Source organism: Zootoca vivipara, chromosome 13 (genome assembly GCF_963506605.1).
Source record: "Zootoca vivipara chromosome 13, rZooViv1.1, whole genome shotgun sequence".
Taxonomy (NCBI): Eukaryota; Metazoa; Chordata; class Lepidosauria; order Squamata; family Lacertidae; genus Zootoca; species Zootoca vivipara.
In genome coordinates, this window is record NC_083288.1 from 26,068,754 (window position 1) to 26,095,648 (window position 26,895).

At 45.7% G+C, this 26,895-nt stretch overlaps 1 protein-coding gene across 7 annotated transcripts in view; it reads right to left on the reverse strand.

Moving 5' to 3' along the window:
• The window catches only part of CDK12 (cyclin dependent kinase 12), a 91,448-nt gene that overhangs the window by 36,609 nt on the left and 27,944 nt on the right, over window positions 1–26,895 (reverse strand). For 2 of the 7 annotated variants that reach the window (XM_035134482.2, XM_060281506.1), the window contains exons 12-15: window positions 25,979–26,193; window positions 24,483–24,935; window positions 22,507–23,075; window positions 12,547–12,652 (exon numbers count right to left, since the gene is read on the reverse strand). In XM_035134482.2, the coding sequence (XP_034990373.1) occupies window positions 12,590–12,652; window positions 22,507–23,075; window positions 24,483–24,935; window positions 25,979–26,193 (1,300 nt within the window). In that variant the 3' untranslated portion in view covers window positions 12,547–12,589. The other 5 variants (XM_060281507.1, XM_035134481.2, XM_035134479.2 and 2 more) reach the window with 5 other exon arrangements.

A 26,895-nucleotide genomic window follows, 5' to 3' on the forward strand; every position in this document is an offset into this window, starting at 1 on the left:
CAATGGCCAAGGATGATGGGAGCTGTAGTTCAGCAAAATCAGGAGGGCCAAAGGTTCCTCACACCTGACCTATAATTTGATCCAGTCCTTGGATTCTGAGGGCACGGCCAAACTGTCACCATTTTCGGGTGGGATTCAATCGCACACCAGCAGCAAACCCAATCCCACTTCAAATCGGACCTTATAATAGGAACGTGACTGAAAAATGCACTGGAAAGTGTAGGGCAATATTTGCTCAATGCAGCTTTTGGAGCTTCTATTTTTTAAAAAGATTTTTAAAATTAAATTTCCAAATAAACAACAACAAACAACAACAACAAACAAAAACATTTTTTTTTGCATTTTATCTTCTATTCATCTATTGAAATTCATTTTGCTCTGCCGAGCTTTGACTTCCCTCCCTCCCATCATTCAGTTTTCTTTCCCACTCTTATCTCGCAGTTCCTTTTAGTCCATTTAATTACTACCAATTCGTAGGAGTTATTTCAGTCCTGCAAGTGTCTTTAAACTTCTACAGTTCTTCTCCATATAGTCCACGAATTTACTCCATTCTTTTTGGAACTTTGTCTCTGCCTGGTTACGGATCCCGCTCTGCATAGTCAATCATTTTCGTCTGCCACTCCTCGATTGCCGGTATCTCCTGTAATTTCCATTTTTGGGCTAATAAAGTCCTTGCCGTGGTTGTGGCATACATAAATAATTTCTGGTCTCCTTTTGCTATCTCCTCTCCCATTAATCCTAATAGAAAAGCTTCAGTTTTTTTGGGAAAGGTGTACCTAAACATCTTTCTCAACTCATTATATATCATTTCCCAAAATCTGCAGCTTTTGGAGCTTCTAGGCGACCTGTTCCTTGAGCAATGACCCAGATTTGTTTCTGGGAGGATGGGCAACATTGCATCAAAGCAAGTGTCACTTTCCTTAACTCAAACAGGGCCTCCCCATCAATTGTGCAATCTGCATGGACAACATGTGATCAAATTCTATCATTCTATGAAATCCTGCCCGAATATAACAACAGCCTAGAAGCACCCATTGTCTGATCTCCTCGCAAGCAAATTAAGAGGATCAGTGCTCCACAGAAATTTTGTCAATACAAAGGGCAAATGCATTAAGTGTGCATGTAAAAATGGTGCCCATTTGGCCTCGGTGGGTAGTCACTCGCAGTCTTACAGGTTGTGTGTATAAAATACCCCACTCTTCTTAACATGCACTGCTTGGTTGCAATTTCATACTGAATACTGCACATCCAATTGGCCTTGATGAAAATCTTGCCTTGCTTGCTTTCACCCCAACTGAATTCCAGAAGGGGCACCCCTGGTATAAACAGGGCACCTCTGAGGCTTCTCTCCTGATACTGAGCATTTGCTGCCACCCACCTGGCACTGAGGAATGAAAATTTCTAGATGATAAGATGCCACTTCCCCTGAAGTCTTAAACAAGGCTTAACTACCAACGAACAAAAGTCTCATCTCTTTGGAGGTAAAGATAACCTCTTGAGGCTGGCGCCTCTCCCAGTCGGCCAGGGCTTGTCCTTAGAAGTACGGAGGACGAATTATTCCCTTTGATTCCTCGCCTGTCCTACACACACATAACACATGCGCACTATCCATTTCCCTTCGTGCTGAGATCCATCCAAACAGCCCAAAGTGGCCCTTGATTGATGGCAGTGTTTGCCCACTAAGAGCACCCTGCGGTCCAATCCTTGCACGTTCCCCAATTCCTCCCCAGTCCCTATTCAAAGACCGGCGGCGTCTCATGTCAGTCCCCGAGGTGCTATTAATTAAAAATACATCCAATTAAATGGCAGGTGAGGACGTGCCACACGAACTCCCTCCTTATCCTGCTACGATTGGCTCATCTGCGCTTTGATTCGAACGAGATGCAGGGAGAGGGAGAGAGAGGCTACAGGAGGGTTCTCTGAACCTGTGCCAACACAAGGCCATGCCAGTCTGTTCGGCTAGCGCTCTGTGTGTGTGTGTGCATGCGTGTGTATATGCACAAGAGACGTGGCAGACTGATATCCATAGCCGGTGGTTGGCGTTATTATATTTCATCAGCTGCGGCCTGGCCCCATTTTTATGCACTCCTTCTCCCAAGTAACTAAGCCTGAATCTAGGAAGGGGAGGAGTAAAAAAGAAAACAGATTCTCTAGCAGAGAAACAGTTGCTAAGTCAACAACAGATTCCATTTGAGACGGGGTCTGCAAGCAAAGATTTGTGTTGTCATTTCAAACCAAGATGTTAACTTCAGTTTCTCCCCCCACCCGCCCCACCCCTGCCCAAGCCCCAGCCTTATTTCTCAGCATCCATCTTTAACAGCTTTCCTATTCCACATCTGCTATATACGCAACCCCAATCCATTGAAGTCCAAATTCTCTGGACCAAAATAAACCTGACTCAAGAGATCCATGATTTGATCTCACTACATATTTTTCTTTGGTTAAAAGCAGCTGTCAAGACTCAGAGATTTGGATCAGGACTATGGTTCTGAGGGAAGGAGCTTAGTTTAGCCCTTTCCCTCATGCCGATCCTCCAGCTTAAATCACCCTCAACCTGCTAACAGCCTGGGAGCAGGAAGGAAAGAGGTGCAATACAGTATTTACTCTTGCGCAGAGGTTCTGTGGCAGAATGCACACCACTCTGGCAAGCTCTTGATATTCTGTATTTGTGTCACTGTCAATGGCACAAATCCAAGACAGCTTTTGTCCTTTAACCATGCTGAAGTAAAGGGGGGGGGACGTTAAACTGCGTAACATTCCATTTCAACGTTTTATTTCTGTATCAACACACAATAATCTACAGTGACCCACAACAGCTATAGTAGCTCTCCAGGATGGAGCAAGACATTCGGGGGCTCATATTCCAAGCTAATTGTAAGGTATCATGCGGAATCCATGGTTTTAAATTCTGTGCTAATGGTTCAAGTGTTCGATAAGACTTTTTAAAATATAATGTTGACTCCTTACATTCACAAGGATTAGCAATTTAGGCTGCAATCCTATGTCCCCTTTCCGGGGAGTAAACCCAATCGAACACAGCGAGAATTACTTCTGAGCAAACACGCACAGGATTGCACCTTCAACTAGGCTTTGGGGCACGAGAATCTGGCCAGGATCAGAAATGCAACTCGCAGAAAAGCAGACCGCGAAACGCCCAAGTTTTAAACAAACGTTTGCGTTAATAATCTCACATTTCAAGAGTTAAAAGTGGTAGCCTTGGAAAGGGGCTCCCAGGGTGAAAACAAAGCCATGTCTGAGAAGACTAAGTAGCAATAGCATAAATATCCGCGCCAACAGTGGGCAGCATAAACCAACATGGAACACCAAATCCGGCCATTAGGCCGGAAAGTGGGCTTATTCCCAATCCTGGGCAGAAGAAGCCCTATCAAGGTGTTCCCAAGCTTTGGAATCTGCCGCATTTCTTGCCGGCTTCACATTCCCGCTAATTGGAGATTTTAATCTTCAGCGACTTTCTGCTCAGGGGTGCTGACAGGATCACCAGCTGTGCAGCTATTCCAGGAGCAGCGGCTTTTTAATCAAGCCATCTTGGCAGGGAAGGTGGGGTAGAACTGGGGAAGGGGAGGGGGAGGTAAGTCAAGGGGAGGAGGGGGTGAGGGCTTGGGAGTCCACACACACACACACACACACACACACACACACACACACACACACACACACGCCCTCCAAAAGAAGGACTTAGTTGTGGGAGGAGACCTGAACTGATAGACAGAACACTGTCGCTGACCCTGGGAGGTGAAATACAGTCATGATGGCTTATGCGCCTTTTGCGCTTGTCAACAAGCAGGGCCTGACGGAGAGGACCATCCCCTGTTCATCTCCACTTTTCCAGGAAATCAAAATCGTTCTGCCTCTGCCATACGGGTAGAAGGTCCATTTTCAGCTACCAAGGCTAATTAATAATAATAATATCCTACCCATCTGACTGGGTTGCCCCAGCCATTCTGGGTAACTAAGAATTGTTGGCAAGAGACCATTTCTCGGAGAGTTTGTCCTAGTTTTTTTAAAAGCCACTTGCCACCGCCACATCTTACAGTGGCAGGTTCCACCAGTTTAGGCACGCGTTGTATAAAGAAGTACCGGTACTTTATTTTGGCCTCCTTGGTTCGACAAAGGGTGGTGACCCCAACTGGTGGTGGTGTTATAAGAGAGAGGGACGGACCTTCGCATTCACCTTTCCCAATGTTATAAGCCTTTCTCACCGCCTTGTAAGTAGGCCCACGAATGCTTCTAGCCTGAAAAGTTACTAGCAGCCTTCTACTCGCGACAAGCCTCCTCTAGGCACGCTCTGCATTTCTGCGCTACGGCACAGAGCAGGGCGCTCCCCTCCTCTCACGATCTGCTTGGTTCAATCCAAGGTGCAGAGCCTTTAGCAGCTGACTCATTCGCTTGCATGCAATCCCTTTTTTGCCTCTAGAAGGTGGCCAGGTGAAAAAGAGCACCTTCACCTTCAATGGTTGTGAAGATGAAGGAATTTCAGCAGGCAGTTCCTGCATGGCAAGCCGTACCTGCTGAAATTTAAAGGTTCAGGAGCCCCTGTCTTCTTGCCATGCAAGCCATACCAGCTGAGATATCCTCTTCTGCACAACTGTCCTTTTGCACCTGGCCACTCCTACATCTATGCTTTTGTGCTTAAATACAAGGCTGCTGTGCTTCACATTCTCCCATTCTTCTGCTTTGGGCTGCAATCCTATGCATGCTAATTTGGGGGCAGAATGGTTTAAATTAATGGGGTTTGATCCTGAGTAGACATGCATAGGGTTTAAGATTAAGTTGATGGATTGTGCCCAAATGGCAAAAATGACCAGAAGAATCAGAAATCAGGAAGACCAAAATTTTAATAAGAAATGGGGAACATTTATAATTTATCTCAAAAACCATTGTGTAAACAGCTAAAATCGTTAGTAGGATTGGAATAACACTTGTAGTTTAATGGTGAATTTTGGACACAGTGGAGAGGTAAAAGATTTGGATTATTATTAAAAGATGCAGGAGGAAATGACTAAAAATAGGACCCACAAAGGGAGGTCCTGGAGATGCTTTGCAATCTTGTTTTTATGCTGCATGTTGCATATGTGATTGTAAAACTTTAATCTGAAAAACCAAATAAATAAATTTACAGAGTTCTTAATCATTAAGGCCTTTTCTCACAGAGAAGTTGTTCTGACTCTCGGATCATTCAAACGGCCCATTTCAGCATGTTTTCCAGCTCCGTGACATTCCTTCCAGATATGAGGGAACAAATCTATACAGAAATCACAATGTGGTCACACCAGAGACACCGTTCGGAAGTCCCAATGATCCCTGAAAAGAGTGAATGGCTTTTAAAGCAGTATAGGCCTATGGTGGTGCAGATATAGCTCTATGGTACATGTCATTCCCAGATGCATCACTTATTTCAGCGGCACTGAAGAACCTATGGCATGGCATTGGCTAGCATGGCCAATGGACAAGGACGATGAGAGTTGTAGTTCAACAAATTCTTGGGCCTAGTCCTCCATTCTGGCCTTGCAGGGGGTTGGACTAAATGACCCTTGGGGTCTCTTCTAGCTCTACAATTCTACGATTCTATAACAAGAGGCTGAACCTAGGTAAGAAAGAAACAACTCAAGACCTTCATGCTGGTTAGCTATTAAGTTTTGTGCATCTCAGTAGGTCATCTTTGCAAATGATTTATCAAGTAAAACATGATTAGGGGTTTTCTGTCAATGGCACAAATCTGCTTTACATCCGTTCGTACATAGCTCTCTCTCCCTGCTAACTGGTATGGTAACCCCAAGACAAAATATATTTAGCCAAGAACTTCAGTACTGAGCTGGAAGACAAGCAGTTCTAACATGACTTTGGTCAATGTGGCAAAGTGATTGCTGAGTGCACCCAGTTAACAGGGTGTAGCATAACAGACACAGTGATAGGATGCAAAGCAACCATCAAAGAGCATGCAATATATTTATGCTTATTAAAATATTGTTAAATTGTATTTATTTAGTGTGGAGCATTAAATGTGTTGGATACTTTTTTATTTTTTTAAGAATACTCTTCATATTTGACACCTGCCCATTTTGAGCCTTCAGCAAGGAGTAGAGTATACTTTTTAAAAAAGGGGAAAAAAGAACTTAAAATGAATGGAAAGTACAGTAATCAGCAATCAATTTGTGCAGCTCTTTTTTGGCACATAAAATGGCTCCCCGCCCTCCTTCTCCTTCGTTTTTACCTTCACCGCCATCTTGGGAACCAGAACGCTCAAGGTCCCATTTTATTGATTGGGGAAACGTAGTCTGGGAGGAAACAATATCCCCCGAAGCAGCGCTGTGAATCAAACGCTGAGCTGGAATCCGAATTGAAGGCAAGTCAATCAATCAATCAATGAACAAAATAGACCTCACAACTTTCATTAAAAAAAATATATCCCCAGAAGCATGCCAAGCATGCCTCACCCTCAGTTGCCTGACAGTCTCATTGCTTTCCAACTTGACTCTCCCCAGCCTCCTTTCCACCCCTTATACCTGGCCCCCGATCACATAAGTAGTGCCCCATCTCTTTCTCTTCCTTACAATACCTCCTCAAACCCTCATCTTTTCAATCAAGTATTTTTCTTAATCTTTATGCCCAACTTTATGCTCAAGTACATGCAACTGCATTTCCTCACATCCATCCATGGCTACCTATCATCTCTTCCCCTCCCATCTTGTTTAAGGTAAAGGTACCACTGACCATTAGGTCCAGTCGTGACCGACTCTGGGGTTGCGGCGCTCATCTCGCATTATTGGCCGAGGGAGCCAGCATACAGCTTCCAGGTCATGTGGTCAGCATGACAAAGCCGCTTCTGGAGAACCAGAGCAGCACATGGAAACGCCGTTTACCTTCCCGCTGTAGTGGTACCTACTTATCTACTTGCACTTTGACGTGCTTTTGAACTGGTAGGTTGGCAGGAGCTGGGACCGAGCAACGGGAGCTCACCCGGTCGCGGGGATTCGAACCGCCGACCTTCTGATCGGCAAACCCTAGGCTCTGTGGTTTAACCCACAGCGCCACCCGCGTCCCTCCCATCTTGTTTATTTGTTTTAATATTGTACATCTCTCTTCTCTTTCTTCCATCGTGGAACTCAAGGTCACAAGCTCGGCTCAACATGGAGTTTTGAGGAGGTCTCCTATCCAGACACAGACCACAGCAAGTCCTGCTTAGCTGCACCACGGCCCTCAGACTAGGCCCAGGGTCTTCCCCCACTGCTTACGTTACATTGTAAGCTCACTGGAGGCAGGGACCTGCCTGGATCAGTGTACATAGGAAACTCTGTAAAATGCTGTGTACGGATGGTGCTCTATAAATAATCAGATAATCTGAATATAAAACATATTGCTCTTCATACTTTTTAGAATGGAATGCAGTTGACTCAATGGTTGACTTTATGTTCCCTTAATATAAAATCCAGGAAACAGGCAGGCAATTTTTCATGCCCCCTGCTACGTGGCAATAATTGGTTCAAGAACCAGATTCGGATTTTATTGCGAGGATGCCTTCAACCAGCAAGAAATGAGCACCTTTTGCTGCACTGCGAAACTCCGAGAACTCCTCTGTCTCAGTATAGCTGACTTCTTTGGCTTCAAAGGTCTCCCTTCAGCAAGTGATAAAAGGGAATGAAACCAAAACAGAGCTCAGATGGGGTTAACAGGCCATGATAACCCAAAAGAGGGAAGCCAGACCAGTCCCCCCCCCCATGAAATTCTGAGAAGGTTTATTGGCATGTGCTGCCCTCTTGCGTCTTTTAAAGAAAGCTTGCCGCTTTCATCAAGAGCAAAACCAGCCATCTGGCCAGCTTTGAAGGCCCGTATTTAACTGCACAACAGTTATTTAGGCAGCGCTTCTCTCTAATGCACTCATAATGCACCTCGTGATATCTTGATGGTTCTTACAAACAACCTTGTAAGGTAGGCTGGACAGCCACATTTATTTATTTTGTAAATGTTTTAATTTAAAGCATTTGCAGCCTGCTTTTCCATTACTAATGTTGAAAACAACTGTTGCCATTTTTAAAGAGATAGTTGAATGAATGAAATAAAACATACAAAACAATTTAAACAACAACAATGGTTAAAATGAGTGGAGAGGGCGGGGCAAGCAATAAGCACTAATCAAATAATTAAATAGGTATCTCTGGAGATGGTAATCCAAAGACTCAGCTCCCCTTATAGAAAAGTCTCTTTCTCCGACCATCCGCTAACCTCCGAAGGTGGAGGCACCCTGATCAGGCCTACCAACGAGCATCTAAAACAGGTATCCCCACACTGCGGCCCTCCAGATGTTTTGGCCTACAACTCCCATGATCCCTAGCTAACAGGACCAGTGGTCAGGGATGATGGGAATTGTAGTCCAAAACATCTGGAGGGCTGCAGTTTGGGGATACCTGGTCTAGGATGACAGGAGTCCAGCAGTGGAGGGGGGAGGCACGTGGGGGGAGAGAGAGAAAGCTCCCTGTTTGGAGGGGCCTTGCCCTGCCCCAACCACCCTCCAGAGTTGCCCATGAGCAGGAAGTATTTGCTGTTTGAAAGAGTACCATACAAATGACTCTACAGCAGGCATCCCCAAACTTCGGCCCTCCAGATGTTTTGGCCTACAACTCCCATGATCCCTAGCTAACAGGACCAGTGGTCAGGGATGATGGGAATTGTAGTCCAAAACATCTGGAGGGCCAAAGTTTGGGGATGCCTGCTCTACAGCTTTCACTTCTAAATATATGGGGTGGTCATACTCAAAAGATGGCAATCTAAAGAGAGTTGGCACCGTGTCTGTTGGCAGTAACTAGCATATACACAGGACAAGGCCTGCAGATATCCTTGTGGCAAAACCAAAACATGTACGTAATCTGGCACTGAAAGTTTCCAGAGGCTTGGAAGATTCGGGACATTTTTATGCTATGTGGTGGGACTTTATTATATTCATATACTAACACAACTAACCTCCAGGACTCTTTGGTTCTTATCAATGTGGGAAATTAAGGGAATGCACACGAGGTTTGCCTGGTGCCTTCCTTATACACCTTTTGGTGCCGGGTGAAAACAAGGCCTTGGGCTGAGTGACATCCGATGCCTTTTTAAATGTGTTGTGGGACAGAGTACTATTGGTTTGTTTCTGTTCTTATTTTTATTATGTATTTTGTGTTTTTTATACTGTATGTTGTGAACCGTCCTGAGGTCTGAGGGGATAGGGTGGCATACGAATTTAATAAAGAATAACAATAATAATTTCTGATGTTTTTACCTTTGTCGTTTTTGTTTCTGTACGGCTGGAATAAAATCATAGAATTGTAGAGTTGAAAGCAACCCCGTGGGTCAACTGGTCCTTTAAAAGTAAATCTCCCAGAACTCAGTTCTGGGTGCCATTGCTATTATAAGAGAACAAGGGAGGCATTCATAGTGAGTTCTGGCACCTCTTTTTCTACAAAAATAACACCTCAAAATCCCAGAAGTTCTTAGGGAAGCCATGATGGCTAAAACCAGGTTTTAATCTGCTTTCAAACTGTAGGGTAGACATAGCCTTCCATTACAAGGCTGCTTCTGCATGGACTTGAAAACTGCAGTGTGCGCGTTCTGCAATCACACGTTCGCAAAGGATTGCTATGGATGAGGCAGCCCTGGGGCGAATTGGGATAGAAAACCTAAACCTTCCACTGCTCTACTTTGGTTATAGAGTGCCATCTGGTGGCTGTCTTTCCTTCAACAATACCCATTAATGACTACGGCCCCATCTGCAACATACATTTAAATCGTGCCACTTAAAACAACTCATGGGTTCCCCCAAAGGATCCTGGGAACTGTTGTTTGTTAAAGGTGCTGCTGGGAGTTGTCAGGAGACCCCTTTTCCCCTCACAGAGCTTCAGTTCCCAGAGTTCCCTGTGACGAGGGATTGACAGTTAAACCACTCTGAGAATTGTAGCTCTGTGAGGGGGATAGGGGTCTCCTCTCAGCAGCACCCTTAACAGATAGCAGAAACCCAGGGGGTGGTGTCACTTTTGGGGTACACTCTCAATCTCCCTAGTAAGTTGGTGGTGTCAAAAGCTCAGACGATAAGAGAGTGCAGCCTGCAGGCTCCCCTCGAATTGTGCCACCATCCAGGGGTGCATTTACTAATGAAGCTTTGGTTTCAAGGCCCCTAATCTCAGGGGGGGGGGGCAGAAACAACGTCAGTCCACATTGCTTTAAAAATTTGGGCCTAGTAGACCCCATTTGAATGTCACAAGTCAAATCGATTGATTCTTTGCTGTCTGTATGTCAACAATTCCAAAACTTTGAGAGCCAATGTTGTAAAGGTGTGGTGATCTGTCATGGAACAGCCCCCGCCGAAGAAGATAACAGTGGCTATGCAGACACTGTTGCAAAGTGGCCCCCGTAACAGTTCAAGTTTCAGGGCCCCCAAAACGTAGGTCCACCACTGCTGCCGCCAGCACCTGCCAATTCTGCCCATTTGGTTGAGCCAACACAAACCAACAACACAATTCCTGGCTCTCTTAGGGGGGTCCTTGTCCAATGCGTTGGAGTGCCCCTTGCTATGCATGTATTCAACTTCAGCAGAAATGTCCCGCTCCTCTCCCAGGACTGGAAGTCTGGGAGGGGAAGATACGCTTGAAAATTCACCAGCCTGAGTCAACTCTGCCTCCAGGCCTCCTTCCCCTCCTGCTTCTGCTTCTGGTCTTCTCTCTGCCACAGACTCTCCCTTCTCACTAAACCATGTAACTTCTTCAGCTACCAACACCTCCCCCCCCCCCAAAAAATATTCTCCCTCTAACTACTCGTTGTTGTCCCACCACCAATCCCCTGGCTCTGAGCCTTCTTTCCTTGGGGGTTCCCCACCTGGTGCCACCCAGTGACATTCCTCTCCGTCCAACCAGTCCATGACAGTGCCCTACAATGCTGGTCATGGCTTTTGCTTGCCTGGACGGAGACTAGAGAGGGGTGCGGGAGCCTGTGAAGAAACTGGCCTGTTTGCCATGATGTCTAAAGCTTTGCCTAGACATCAGTAACGCTTCTGAATACCAGTTGCTGGAAACCACAGTGGGGGAGAAGAGAGAGGGCTCTTGTGCTCAGGTCCTGCTTGTGGTCTTCCTACAAGCATCTGGCTGGCCACTGTGAGAACAAGATGCTGGACTAGATGGGCTTGATCCAGCAGGTCAGCCTTACATTTTTACATACGAAGGTCAAATTTACCTTCATCGCGTCACCCAGTTGTGCTTCTGGTCACACGCACCATTGATATGTGGGGCCTGCAACAATGAAAAAGGGTGCCTCCCCTGCTTTGAAATATCTAGGATGGGCACTAGGGTGATGACTTTTTTACAACCTCATTTCCCTGTATCATAATTTGATGAGCTTTCATTAAAGATTAGATAAAATCTTACTTTCAAAGAGATTTGATTTTTAAAAAACCCTCACACACAAAATGATTTTAAAAAATTTATTTATCAGTTTTTTTTACCATTTTTGAAGTCACTGTAAGCAGATACAGTGGTACCTCTACTTATGAATAACTCTACTTACCAATGTTTCTACTTACGAATGGAGCTCCATCGCCATCTTGGATGTGGTTTAGATAGGATTTTTTCTACTTACTAATTTTTAGACTTACAAATTTTTTCTCCCAATGCATTCCTATGGGATTCGACTTACACATTTTTTCAACTTACGAATGTGCGTTCGGAATACATTAAATTCGTAAGTAGAGGTACTACTGTATAAAATTGAACCCAAGCTTTAGAGTCACATATATACAACATTATATAGGGTCATCAAACACACAAGGAAGCTTTTTTTAGCTGCAGTAACAGTATAGACGCCACTAGAGGACGATGTTTTGCTACCTTTCCTGTAGGTTCTTTCCCCAGCATGCCCGGCAGGGTCTGCTGGCTGAGTTTTAAGGTCCCCAAAAGGGGCTTTTACCTTGCGCAGGTGTGACATTTGTATACCCTATGTTGCTAAGAACACTCCCCATTGTGGAATGTGGTGTTGTGTCCAAATCTGATACGAAATATATATAGAATTGTTAATACAATTTTATGAAATGGTAAAACGGCATACAAAAAAATAAAATAAAAACGGTTTGTGCGTAACCTTTTTAAATATTTCAATGGAATATACCTCATTTTAGTCATTAAGAGTCAAAAGTTCATCCATTTGTGCCACAGGAAATAATTTTTGAGGGGGAAAAAATGAAAAAGTCATCACCCTAATGGGCACCTCTCATACTAAATTCCACCCTCCTCCTCTCTTTCACTTCTGCAGCTTGACTCACTTGCCTGAGTGGTGTTTGATCGGTGAGCAGTTCATAATCTGGACTGTGTTAGCTAAACTGGGAAGGGATGAGCCTCTATATGGATGGCGACTTGACCAGATGGCCTTGCAGTGGCAGCAACAAATCAGAAATGTAGGCAAGGCGTACCAAAGCAGGGACTCCATTTTCCAGAGCCACTGCACTGTATCAAAGCACGAGGCCTTTTTGAAGTGTCTGTAAGGCAACGCGTCACATTCGTTACTTACAAAGTTTGGTTCTTTTCTCACTGAAGATCAGGGAGGAGCCTCCTCAATGAGCTGAGATAAGGCATACAAGAGCATGGTCATTTACACGGTTCCAGGGCATGGCCACCTGCAGTGAGAAAAAGCAAGGGTGGTTATAATATATAAGCTAGATGTAACCAATGAGCTTAGGAGTTAAAAGCGTGAGCTATGAACCAGAAGTCCCCAGTTGGGACTTTTCAGCTCCACAACCCAGTGAGGTAGGTTAGTCCAAGAGGTAGCGACTGGCCCAAGGTCGCCCAGGGAGCTTCATGGCTGTGTGGGGATTTGAATCCTGGTCCCCCAACACTCCCAGTTCAATACTCTAACCACTACACCACACTGGTTTGATGCCATGGGCACCAAGGTCCACACTTGAGTCACCAGGTGACATTTTCTGCTTTTGGCCTACATGCCCTAATCTCTCAAGATACCTGGTAACTCTGTACAGGTGTAACAACACTGCCTTACCTTAGTTGCAGTGGGATTAGAGGGATTACCGAGAGCACTTAGCTGCTCCAAGCGCTTAAGAGCTATATATGTATTATGGGCTTTATGGAGCCATGGTGGGCAAAATGGAATTTTTTAGAAGATAAAATAAGAAATGTAAATTAACATCACTTTCATTGCATTAGTTGTAGCTGCTTTAAAGCATTTGCAAGCTTTCAAAACTTGCAACAAGTCATCCGAAGCATTGTCAACAAATAACCAGGTATATTGGAGGACATTGTCAAGAAGAGGCTGAAAACATTCTGAACAAAATCCCTGCGAAGTCTGTGCCTAGAGAAATCAAGGATTATTAATTTACTACATCTCTATCCTGCCTTTTCCCCTGGGTGATCAAAGCAGCACAAATGCCCCCTCCCCAACCCCTTCATTTTAAATCCTCACAACACAGTGAAATAGGTTACACTATATGACAGGACCTGGCCCTAGGTCACCGAGTGAGTTTCATGACTGAGGGTGGAGGGATCTGAAGCAGTCTCCTCAGTCCAACACTCACCACCACACTGGTCCCCATGCCAGGCCAGGGGTTGGTTCATTCTCACACGTACATTCATCACTTGAGGACTGCAAAATTGCTGGAGGGTTCTCACATACAAAGGAGCTGTCGGAGGTCTAAACAGCACAGGTGGAACTTTCTGATTGGCCAATGGAGGCAGTTCTCACATTCAGCCACCCTCAAGTGTACAGTCATTAAGCGATGCACATGCATTTGTGATCCAGCCCAGTGATTAGGGTAGGGCAAACTCGCTTCATACACTGACTGTTAACTGTGGAGGCAAAATATCTCTGTGTGTGTTGGTGGTGGAGGCTGATTATTAATATTATCAAAGGGCTGTGCAAGCTGAATTGTGCTGCAAGGATGGCAATGGCAAGAGGAACAAATGAGAATAAGTGCAAAAGACTAGAACAGGCATCCCCAAACTGTGGCCCTCCAGGTGTTTTGGCCTACAACTCCCATGATCCCTAGCTAACAGGGCCAGTGGTCGGGGAAGATGGGAATTGTAGTCCAAAACATCTGGAGGGCCAAAGTTTGGGGATGCCTGGACTAGAACATACACCATGTGTCATTGGGGAACAGGATTAAGAAGTACGGAAGAATGAACAAACCAGCCCCTCTGCATTTTTCCAAAATGAAAGTCATGGTGTTTTACAAGATCTGTGCCACGTTTACCACATGTGATTTCTGCCCGCAGGACAGCTCGCAAGACTGAGTTCCCTTCTTGTTGGCGGTATATCTTTCATCTTTTCTATGGATTTCTATAAACCCAGCATAAAAAGGTAAAGGTAAAGGGACCCCTGACCATTAGGTCCAGTCGTGACCGACTCTGGGGTTGCGGCGCTCATCTCGCGTTATTGGCCGAGGGAGCAGGCATTTGTCTGCAGAGAGTTTTTCCGGGTCATGTGGCCAGCATGACTAAGCCACTTCTAGCGAACCAGAGCAGCGCACGGAAACACCGTTTACCTTCCCACCAGAGTGGTACCTATTTATCTACTTGCACTTGACATGCTTTCGAACTGCTAGGTTGGCAGGCGCTGGGACCGAGCAACGGGAGCTCACCCCATCGCGGGGATTCGAACCGCTGACCTTCCGATCGGCAAGCCCAAGGCTCAGTGGTTTAGACCACAGCGCCACCCGCGTCCCCAGCATACCATCCAGCTAAACAAAACCAGGAACAAGTTACTGTGAAGCAGTGGTTTATTTATTAGGTTTATTTATTATTTATTAGATCTGAAAAGTGGATGAACCAGTTTTCTAGGAGGGGTGGGAGAGACAATGCTTTCAACCAGAGACAGGCAACCTGTTCCCCTCCGGATGTTCCTGGACTCCCACTTCCTATCATCCATTGGTGATCCTGGCCAAGACTGATGGAGGTTGGAATCCAACAACATCCGGAGGCTCAGTTTCTTCATACCTGCTCTAAGCAGTGTTGGGGTATTTGAAACAGCCCTGTTTAGGAAAGTTTTTAATCTGTGATATTTTAATGTATTTTGGTAATTGTTGGAAGCCGCCCAGAGTGGCGGGGGATAAATAATAAATAATGAAAATAAAAAAATAATAATATCTATATTATGGAGGGACAAATCATTCCGGTTCTGTGGGAGAAGAATGAACATGTTCAACACATACAAGATATCATGCAGGAGATAGGCCAGAGAAGAAAATTACATGATAGTGATCTCCTTCGAGGGTGGGCTGGGGGGCTGGGGACCTGCTCCAAGTGATGGAAGAAACAATATCTAATGAACTTGTTCAGAATGTGTACAGTCCTTGTTCTTGAGAAATCTGATTTCTGGTTGAGCCTCACTACAGTGAGACTCTTGCAACCCAGATAAGCTCATTTGATTAGATCCATGGAAGAAACAAGAAGATACATTCAGGATGAACACTCCATTACTCCAACACCCCCAGCTCCAGGAGGAGGGCACAGATTATTCACCAACATTTCAGTGAGCAAAGGACATTATGTCAATTGCACACATTTACAGAGTTATTTGGTTTCTTAAAAGCAGTCAGCAGTCGAGAATATATGCACACTGCTTCTTTCAGATGCTAACTCTAATGTGACAGCAAAGGTAGCCAAGTTCTGTGCTAGAGCCATAAAAATCCGAGCTGACCTAGTTAGTAGTGCCCAAAAATTTCAGGACAGAGCCAAAGATGATCCATTGCTACCATTTGCTGTACCCTCCCAAGTAGTGATACCTTCTTTTATCTAATAATTTTTATAATGGTTAGAGTTTATATTTATTGCTTATATTTTAGATTGTATTTTGGATTGTTTTGTGTATATATGTGTATGCTGGTCGAGAACCGTAACAATAAAATAACTGCTTTTTGCATTAAAATAAAGGAAAATTAATTCTGCAGACAGAAATAATGCAAAATCAAGAGTAGCAGCCCCAGTGTAAGGCTGCACCAAGTGCTGCACCAGTGAACAGCAGCTTGGGAAGATAGCTGGGAGAAACTATGGGCAGGGCTCTTTCCACGGGAGCAGCTAAATACATATGGTTATGGGCACAGAATTCAGCTTCCTGAGATTCTAGACTTTCATTTAAGAAAAAAAAGAAGCATGGTTCTAGCCCAGGCACCCCCAAACTGCGGCCCTCCAGATGTTTTGGCCTACAACTCCCAAGATCCCTAGCTAACAGGACCAGTGGTCGGGGAAGATGGGAATTGTAGTCCAAAACATCTGGAGGGCTGAAGTTTGGGGATGCCCGTTCTAGCCCTTGTGAATGCATATGGGAAGATCATATATATGTAATTGATCTGATGCTGTTATAGCCTGCCTTTAAAATTTAAATTCATTTGAATTTTAAATCAGTGGTAGATCAGCCCTCCTAATTTGGCTTGCTTTGCCATTTGGGCCAAGCCATGCCCATCTGACATCAGGCACAGGACACAGAAAGCCAAGGCTGCAAGGGAATGTTCCTTTGCAGTCATGACTTGAAGTTGGCACTGTCTGAATTTGGTGCCTTACCCTAACAGGCTGCTTTCAGCAGCAATCAGATACACTCAGGAGTTCCCGGTCACTCCCAAGGGTATCAGACCACTTCTAAAAGCAGCAAGCTTATTTTGAATAGAGATACAGAAGATTGCTGTGTTAATGCTTGGAGTCTGGCAACATTGGCTAACTATACATATACACATTTAAGATAGGGCGAACAATGAACACAGGAATTTTTTTGGGGGGGGGAGCAGCTCTATGGTATAAGATATAAAATTTAGGTATTAATTATGAGCCTAACTTGTATTTCCCTGTGGTTTTTCTTTTTGTTAATATTTAGAATTACTGTTTTTGAAGTATGCCACGCACAATGCTTGGCAAAAATCTCAGAACCCACCGAAGCAGCTGAATGAGATATGAGATCTGCAATGAGCAGAGTGCCCTGCAGATCTCCTTGCCGTCCCCATGGCTAGCAAAACCAGTGTTATATATTAGTAAATACTGCATTATAATTTATACCAAAGTTAGAATGTAGGGGGTGTTTTCTGGTGGGGGACACACACACAAATTTACTTTTTTTAAAAAAAAATGCAGTGTACACACGGCCTTGGCCAGGCTTCCCCAAACTAAGGCCCGGGGGCCGGGTGCGGCCCGCGAGGCTCTTTTATGCGGCCCCCAGTAACCCCCGCCGCCCCTCTTAACGGCGCTGCATCATGCGACTGCCCACTTCCTGGTCCCCAGAGCATCGGAAATAGCTTGTGTGCATGCGCAAGCATCATGTCAGGCATGTTTCCGGGCCGGAGGAGGCCCATGCGCATAAGCTATTTCCGGTGTTCCAGCAACCCGGGACTGCACCAGAAATCGCGTGTGCATGCGTATGGGCGTGTGCTCCGGCCCACAGTGCGATTGGCGCTGGCGGCACCAGCCCTCGGCGAGGTAAGTTTGGGGACCCCTGGCCTTGGCCAAGGATTCACAAGGATCTTGGACAACAAAGCAGGCTTGTACATTCCTAGTAGAGCAGATAGGAGATACTTCCTGGTTACACCTGGATCATTTCTACTGAAATGGAAACTCTGTGCATCTTGCATCTTCTCCCCTGCTTCAATTTGCAGGCTACTGTGAACTTACTAGCCGGAATTTGGTAGCCTGCTGAATATATTTCTAGCAATACAGAAGAGATGTGAATATGTGGTGGGTCACAGCTGTGTACAACTCAAGGAGAAAACAGCAGCTTATTGTGGGAAAGTAGCTACAAGACAAGGGCTTTCAAACCTTGCATCTTCAGGGACTTCTTTCAGAGTTACACATATGTTCTCCTGCATGTACCAGAGAAATGAGGGTTATGTTTTAGGGCACACACTTAGTTCATACACATGCATGTGTAATAGTGTAATTTGTTTCACTATAAAGGACAACCAAGCTGAGCCACAAATTTAGCTCTTAACTTCCTGGCCAAGTTCATGTGAGGCACCGAGCTCATCTTTTGGGTCTTGTCCTTGCCTCCTATGAACTGAGAATGCAACCCAATATTCTTCTAAATCTGTATGTTGCATAGAAAAAAAATCAGAAGCAGAGAGCCAGCTGTATTTCAGGGAAGCTTGGTTGCCACCAGTGAACTTCTGAGTGAGGCACCCCAATGAGCTTTCCAAGGAGTTTCCTGGAATTCCATTTAAAAACTGCTGCCATCTCTGTATAGTACATTGAAGTTTTCTGCCGACAGACCCTGCACAACTTCATATGTATCTAATAATAATAATAATAATAATAATTTATTATTTATACCCCGCCCATCTGGCTGGGTTTCCGCAGCCACTCTGGGCGGCTTCCAGAAGGATATTAAAATACAATAATCTATTAAACATTAAAAGCTTCCCTAAACAGGGCTGCCTTCAGATGTCTTCTAAAAGTCTGGTAGTTGTTGTTCTCTTTGACATCTGGTGGGAGTGCCATAGGGCGGGTGCCACTGCCGAGAAGGCCCTCTGCCTGGTTCCCTGCAACTTGGCTTCTCGCAGCGAGGGAACCGCCAGAAGGCCCTCGGCACTGGACTTGAGTGTCCGGGCAGAACGATGGGGGTGGAGACACTCCTTCAGGTATACTGGACCGAGGCCGTTTAAGGCTTTAAAGGTCAGTACCAACACTTTGAATTGTGCTCAGAAACGTACTGGGAGCCAATGTAGGTCTTTCAAGACCGGTGTTATGTGGTCTCGGCGGCTGCTCCCAGTCACCAGTCTAGCTGCCACATTCTGGGATGTATTTTTAAAAGGAGGGTGGGGCGGGAATCTGAAAGCTGGGATCTGTGAGAGACATCTTTCTTCTCTCTCTCTCTCTCTCCCCCCCCCCAGTTTGTGCAATTTTTTTGAAAATGAGCTCTAGCAATGTTCCATTAGGGTTTCCACTGCCCAGCTGCTGGCATTTCACAAGTAAAACTGTTGTGTTAATTAACCAGTACGGTAGTGGAAGCTGGGGGGGAAAAAGAGAGAGAGATTTGATTAGGCTGTACCTGCTGATAGACAAGGTCCGCCCATGCTTTGTCAGGTTGTACACATATTAGCTATTTCCTGTTTGTGCGTGTGTCAACTGAATGCTTTCAACTGCTGCATCCAAGCCATACCAACTTCTACCTGTGCTGTTTGTTACATGCGTTAGGTCTTTCACAAGTCCATAACCTGGGGTAACAGGTTAGGGGTGAAGTTGTTCCATGTGACTGTCAGGTAAGAAATAGTGCACGCATAAACATGATTTTCTGAAGCCAGGATTTGTGCTACTCAAATTTTGTTAAGCAACTAAAATTGGCCCAATACAGCATAGGTACACTTTTCCACATCTGATGGATCAGACATCTCCCCACAATTTTTTAAAATAGATCCTCCAAAGGAGGGTCCCCAAGTTTATCCAAGCGGGACTTTTTAGGATCCTGATCCTCATGTGTAGGACATATTTACTCCCCTTTCAATCTCTCTTGCCTCCTAAAACGCTAAACTTGGGCGCGACGACTCCTTAAGATGCACCCTTTCCACACAACCCAAAAAGGATGCGTGACAATGAACACTTAGGAGGCCCACCATCTAGCATAGATTCAAAGTAAGCTGTGGCCCAAGAGTAAACAATTCAGGTGCAAAGTTGTTCCATGTGACATTCTAACTGAGCAGCAGCAGCTCAAGAAATGTCACCATGGGCCTTTAAAAGAATAATAATAACCCCATCATGTATGAAAACTGGTAACGCAGCTGCTGGGAACTCTGGGGCCAAAATGAGGGGGAGGTTTATTATCAGCTAGCTCCTTTGCACCCCCTTCGTTCCCTTGAAACTCAAGGTGACACCTTACTTTGGGTTAAATACTCAAAAGTGATTGGATTCTGCAAACTCCATACTTTCCTCAGCTGGGTAAAGGTTACACATTATGGCTGCTGAGACTCAACACTAGAAGGGAGGGGGGAGAAAATCTTCATACCAAAGTATACCTTCCTAAGTAGTTTATCCTTGGAGGATCTGAGGCAGTAAAGGAAGCATTGTTAAGTCAGAATCTGCAAGACCCTGCATGCAAGGGGTGGTCAAATTCTTTCAGGTGAGCAGGTTTATGACAAGAGCAAAAAGAAAGAAAATTAATGGCCACATGGCTGGATGGCAGCAATTGTGTTTTCCCCTGGAGAGAGGAAGGGAGGTGGAGAGGAGAGACATGTCTGAGAACTCCATGACAGCTTAAAAATGCCAAGGCCCCAAACATCAGGAAACTGAAGAAGGGAAAAGAAAAAAAGAGAAATGTTTAAATAAATGCCTGGGAGAAGTCTCTCCTTTTTATTTACCATATTCTGCATGTACAGTACTCTCTCTCTCTTTTTTCTCTTTGCATGTTAGGCATGAACTCATAACTGAATTTAAAAAAACACACATACAAAATTTACACTTGGAATTTTGCAAACTTACTACACTTTGCAGAATTGAAAGAAGCAGGTTGTGGGTTGTCAATACAAGGTGGCACATATACTTAACAGTGCCTACCCCAACCTCCACAGAACTCTTTCTAAAGGCCGTTTCAACTCCCTTGTACCACACCAGGCTCTCCTGTCCATGTGTTTTAAGGCATTTTCCCCTGCCCTCCGCAGCAGTATGCTATACAGAGGCAGCTTTTCCTTTTGTATTATATGAAAGCAAGAAGATTCCGTTCTTCTTTTGTAAAGACCAGAAGCTGGAGCGAAAACTCCCTCTGCCCCCTGCAATTTCTGACATGCTTCTCCCCTTTGAACACTGTCAAGTTTAAAAGGGGAATGATTCCCTGCCCCCCCCCAAGAAATTAGCCACCCTTCCAAGTTTCTACTCCCCCCCTTGCAAAAAAAAAAAAACAGGCTTGCTGCCCTTCACAGTAAAAATCTATGTCTTACAAAAAAAATGGGGGGGGGGAATTAACCAGAGCAGGTGGAACTGCTAAAGCCGTTAAAAGTATATAAATATAAACTGATCCTCACTGCAGTATCAGTGAGGAAAGCTGCGGATAGGGCTGCTTTTTAACATTGACAACAACGAAATCGCACAAGAGACAGTATACACTTGTTAACCATTCAGAAGATTGAAAACGCTGATCTTGCTTGTTGGGCTCCCGTCTGCCCCGACCGCTCTCAGCTTCGATCTTAAGCTCACTGCACCCCGAAGAACTTAAGGATTACAAAGCTTTTGGTTTTTACTTTATTTTTAGCCATTTACTTTGGCCTTAAGAACTTCAACAAAAAGACACTCACCATTCTTAAGAGAGAAAATTTTAAAAAAAGAAAACATCCAAAAGTCAACGGACTCGTGGACACTACAGAAATTCAGTTCAGCTAAAGGTCTGGAAGGCGAGTATGAGAGAGCACGAGGCCTTTCACAGTAAAACAAGGGACAGCTAGCCAGGAGAAGAATGGTAGCATCCTGTCTTTTCATCATGTGAAGAAGATGTGGCTAAGAAGGGGGTGGGGAGAGAAATATCCGGATCTTACAGAACATAAACCAAATCCTCCCAATTCAGTATAAAAGGTATGTAGGCACCATCTGACAAATCTTGAAATTCAAGGAGGCAAAGGAAAACAAAACAACGCATTGCCTTTGCAATACTGAGGCTGGATCTTACACATACAGCGGAACGATGAGGCAGAATGAGTTTTACCATTGGGGGGAACTGTCCTTTTCTGAATGCTCCTATTCCCCAAAACCCATCATTTTGCCTCCTGGAAAACAACAAGACTAGCACAATGGAGAGAGGGACTGGGCTACAATCTCACTCCCAGGTATGTTAGCCTTTCTGTGTGCAGGGAGGCAAGTTGTAGTGTGTGTTCGTGCGCATGGATTCAAAAAAGGGAGGTTCCCCAGCCTGCAATCTGGAGCAGTATGGCTCTTTCTGCCACCTCATTCTGCTGCAGATGAAACAATTCAGTTTTTCCAGACTCTCAGCGGGGCTCACTCTCACAAATAAATGGCTCAAGGCTAGCAAACACATTCGGTTCATGTTTCCAATTTATTATTATGACTTCTTTAAGGATTCTTTACTTCTCCCGCCATCTTTGAGTGGGGAAAACCCAAATCAGTAGGTCTTTGGGTATGGGAAGATGTGTAAAAAAAAAAGAAAAAAAGGAAGAGGGGGAAAAGGCCAAGGTCTTCATTCTAAAGTCCCACAGTGGAGTGGGGGAGCGAACAGCAGCAGCAGCAGCAGTCTGGTGAGCAGGAAGGGAAAGTATCAACAATAAACCATTTCTGTGGTGGGCTGGAGGTGGGCAATGGCTTGCCCCAACAAACTGGCTGCTGGAAAGGTCAAGAGGGGAAAAGGACGGTAAAACACCACTGAAAAAAAAGGTACCAATTCCCCCCTCTCCAGTCATTTTTAGTAAGGTACCCCTCTTCCTCGACCTCCTCTTGGAGGCAATCTACTCTGCCCGCGAAAGGCTTTTCCGTAAGCAGCGGATGGGACCGGGTTCCCCCACGTGTGACTTGTTCCTGTGTCACTAGAACTAGCGTTTGCCACTCCCACCTCACTGTAGTTGTGAATTTTGGCCTCTGGGTGCACCAGTGTGTTGTTGCTCCCCTCGGTGGCTTTGATGAAGGACTGGCCAACGGAAGAATGCATCCCTAAGGGGATCCGGGCGAAACGGAGATCCTGGTCCCCTGGGAACTCAACCGATCCTGCGCCCTGGTAGCTGCTTGACTCCCCAAGGTGACTTGTGGAGCCCAGAAATGTCCTACTTTTCCCCAAGGTCTGAGGCGACATCTCCGCTGTTAAAGTCTGGCTGGAATTCCGCTCGTCGACATCGAAGCTGCTTCCCTCGGGCCCGTCGGTGCTGTAAGTCCTGGATGAGGTTTGCGACCGGGTATAATCCGAGGAAGGCCTCACAGCTTGGGGTTCGTGCTCTGGCTGGCTCGGCAACCCTGCCTCTTGCTGGGATAAAAGGTGGAGGAGGGCGGCCGTCACGGCCGGGTTAAAGTCCTGAGCTGCGTTGGAGGTGTTCTCCTCGGCCAGGTTGGGTGGCGGCGGCGGCGGCAGCGGAGGAGGTCCTGGAGGCTCGGGGGGTCTCTTCTCTGGTGGGAGAATGTGAGGACAGGCTGTGGAATGGTTACTTCTTTTAAACACCGTCTTAAAAAGTCACACGTGAACAAACATCAAAACATTTCAGACATGGACTCATGGGGAGGGGGGCCATAGCTCATGCTCTGCGTACAAATGATCCCAGGTGAGCTCCCACTAGAAGGCTCTGAGATAGCAAGGCTTGAAAGGCCTCTTCCAGAGATCTTTGAGAGCTGCTACTAAGTCAGGGAAATGGCAGGAGGTGCAGAATTCTAAGTAGGGCTAGGTGTTTGTACTCTTGATGCTTTTAAAGGAACAGAAACAGAAACAAAACTTAATCAACCAAGGAAACCCACATTGTGTGACATGAATAGAAAATGGAAAAAGGGGAAATGGGAAAAAAGGTTATTCTATTTGCTTTGTATTACTATGTTCATTTTACTATGGCTGGTCATGGGGAGTTGCAAAGTCCTAGGCAGAGCCCCAAAGTCCCACCCGCAGGAAATAAGGCTGAGCCCGTCTTTTGGCATCTGAGGATTCAGCAAATATTGCCAACATGCTTTCAAGAGTATCTTTGCAAACAAAAGGAGTAGAAACTTGCTCCTTTAAAAAGGAAACGAAAGGAAGAAAACTTGTGCCTTCATCCAGGTGGGGTAAAATTTCCTCTTAACCCATTTCCCCAACAAATAAGTTCAGCTCCTCTTTTCCTTCTAGCTTAGTCACAGACTCAAAAAGAATTTTTAAGAGTTTCCATCCTAATCTCAGGGTGCATTATGACATTTAAAGATGAAAGTTATGGTACGTTAAACATGCACGCAATGTAGCAAGCAAAGAGGTATGAGCAACACTCGATCAAAACATTAAGGGTGGGGTGGGGGGAACCCACATGGCAGATAGCCTCCTGTGACTATCATTTCAGAATGCGGGGGGAGAAAATGCTTTCTTTGCACATGGAAAGGCAGCATAGGCAGAACAAGTGCTCTAGCCTTGCCTTCTCATTGCCATGTCAGCTTCTTACGTGTACGGGAGTTTAGGCCTGGAGAATATTTACGGTCAGCCCCCAAATTGCTTTCTAATGTGGTAGAATCCACATGAGATTGTCTGTCTGAATGTTGGAACCAGCCCTGTGTGATAGGTCTTACAGTGGCTGCCGCTACTTAAATTCAGGTGGCAATTCTGATGTGCAAATGGCTTCCTACTCTTAAAGCCACGCGGAGAAGTAGATTGTATTATTGTTTGGCCTTAACGCAGGAGGGAGCAGCCTAACCAAGAACTTCTGATGGGGATTTTGCTGCCAGATTCCACACACACTCAAAGAGAAGACTACCAGGCTTGGTTAAAGAATATTCAAAGTGCTTTTTATTTACCGCTTGGAAAGCCCCCACATCCTTTCCCTCCTTATGTCCCAGGAGCAAGGGGTGTGTGTGTGTGCTGCGATTATTTACCTGTAGTTTCCTCCTGAGGCAAAGTGGGGGTCTTCCGCGGCCCCCGCAGCTCACTGCTCTTCTCCCCGTTGTTCTCCTCCACGATTCCTGCCGGCTCCTGGGTCTTGATGAGCTGGCTCAGCAAAACCGCCAACATGCTCTGCATGTCTCCCTGAGTGTTCGCCACTTCCGGGGTGGCTTGCTCTTCTGACGGCTGGGCTGGCGGGGGCGGCTCCTCAACAGCTGCTTCCTCTTCGGACCCTTTCTGAGAGTCCTGAGGCTGCGTGGTGGCTTCATTGAGTGCAGTGATGGACTGGTTGAGGGCTTCCAGCTGTTGCTGCATCTCCGGGTTTGAGTGGATGTTGAGCAGCTGAGCCATCTGCGGGACGCTAAGGTCCGTCTGGCTCTGCAACAAGTTCAGCAAGACAGCCAGCTCGCTCTGATTCAGCTGCTGCGTGATGTCACCGAGGCCTGCTGCAAACACCAAGGAAGGCCGCCAGAGGACAAAAACAAAACAAAACAAAAAACAAAACAAAGCGTTAGGAATGGAATAGAAGAAGGGAGTCCATAAGCAACCACCCATCTACTGTACATGCGCAATCAGACACCTCCCTCCCTCCGCCTTCTACAAGAGACTAACAACAGCAGCCAAAACCAGAGCTATTAAGGGCATGCAGAGTCCAAGGATGGAGACAGGGTGGGGAGCCATTCCCAGGATGAGTACCCCCTCATTTGACAGACCAGGAAGTGCTCTGTTCCCTGCTCGTGGGTTTGACTATACAGGGTGGGATAGCAGGTGTGGACAGGATGCCACAGGTGGTTTCAGTCTTGCTCCTGTACAGACACAGACCTAGCGCTACTCTGGAATCTTTTCTATTCAACCCAGTTTTTAATAATAATAATAATAATAATAATAATAATAATAATAATATCCTGCCCACCTGACTGGGTTGCCCATTTCACTTTCCTACTAGTCCATGCTATCTCCAGCTATCACCTGTTGGGTTTGTCATCTCAGATCTCTTAGACCAACTGACTCATTCTGTCCAAGAATCTGATAGGATCGCCCTGGTGAATGGCTTAAGTCAGGAGAGAGACACGTGGAGAGTGATCCTACTGATTCCCCTGGACCTCTCGGACACTTCCATATCATCAACCATGATAGCCTTCTGGAAACACTCTCCAAGTTGGAAGTCCTGATTAATTAGTTGACAGTCCTTCTGCCAATGCATCTCTGTCTGCATCTTTGCTTGCTGCCCCAGCTTCCTGCTACGTGGGTCCTGCACCAAACTTATGGTTTTTCCCCTTGTCACTTTTTTTGGGGGGGGGGGGTGGGGGCTGGAGATCTGGCTTCAGAATATCACATTTTACATTAGAGCTCAGCACAGTTGCCTCTGTCTAAAGGAGCAAAAGAAACCAGCAGCCAGCTGGATAGCAAAAAGGAATCAAGGGTAGTAAGAAGACAGCCCAGTCTGGCTAACCATAGTTACAGCTGTTACCCCAGGCTATACACTGACCGAATGAATCTACAACACAAGGTTGTGTTTTGATCGGAGCAGGCTGTGGTTGTACAGGACTGCTGTGATTCTTGATAGCATCTGTGCTTATTACGGAGGCTGTCTCCTTTCGGGAAACCTTGGCCGAGGGGGGCTCCTCTACCACGATCCCACTCTGCCGTTGCCGCCGCCGCTTCTTGCTCCACAATTCGTGGCAGTCTTGCCAGTGAGGAAGGCTGCAGAGAGACAGCAAATGGACATTTGTTGAGAAGGGAGCAATGAAGTTGTGGCAGAAGCCTGGAAGACAAATTCTGACACTGGGTGACCGCCCCTGCCTGTCTGATGCCACACCAGTCCCAAATGCTCAGCACAAAGATTCCCTTTTCTTTCCCAAGCTTTAGCACATTGTGGAGAACTGGGTGTGGGTAGGTGTGCTTTTACTATCTCAGGGATTAGACCAACCCTGCCCATCCTGAGTTATTTGGCATGAATGGAGAACTTAGAGAAAGGGTAGGTCAGTCTCATACTACCTGACAGGCCTTACAAAAGGATAGATTTGCACAACTTTTGCCCAAAATCTCAATATGACACAACCCTTCCCAGAGTCCTCTATGTGTGGCAAAGGGTTCAGGGGACGCAAAGGATTGGGTCAGGTCAGTAACACAAGTAAGCTAAGCCAAATTTAGGGAACTCTTACAGATAACCTTTTCATGAAGACTTAAGAGATGTACTTTGAGCTGTGCTGCAGAATCAATTTTGGGGCTGCAGATATGCTTGGGTGTGTGGAGGCTGAAGTCTTCCCATTGCCTCTGAATATGAATGAGGCAGACAAAGACAGGAAGCAAAAAAATCATTTCCTAGATCTTCTTGCCTTACAAGGTGGGGTTGGGGTGGCAGGTAGGCAGGTGATATCCTTTCTCATTGCATGCAGAAGGAGC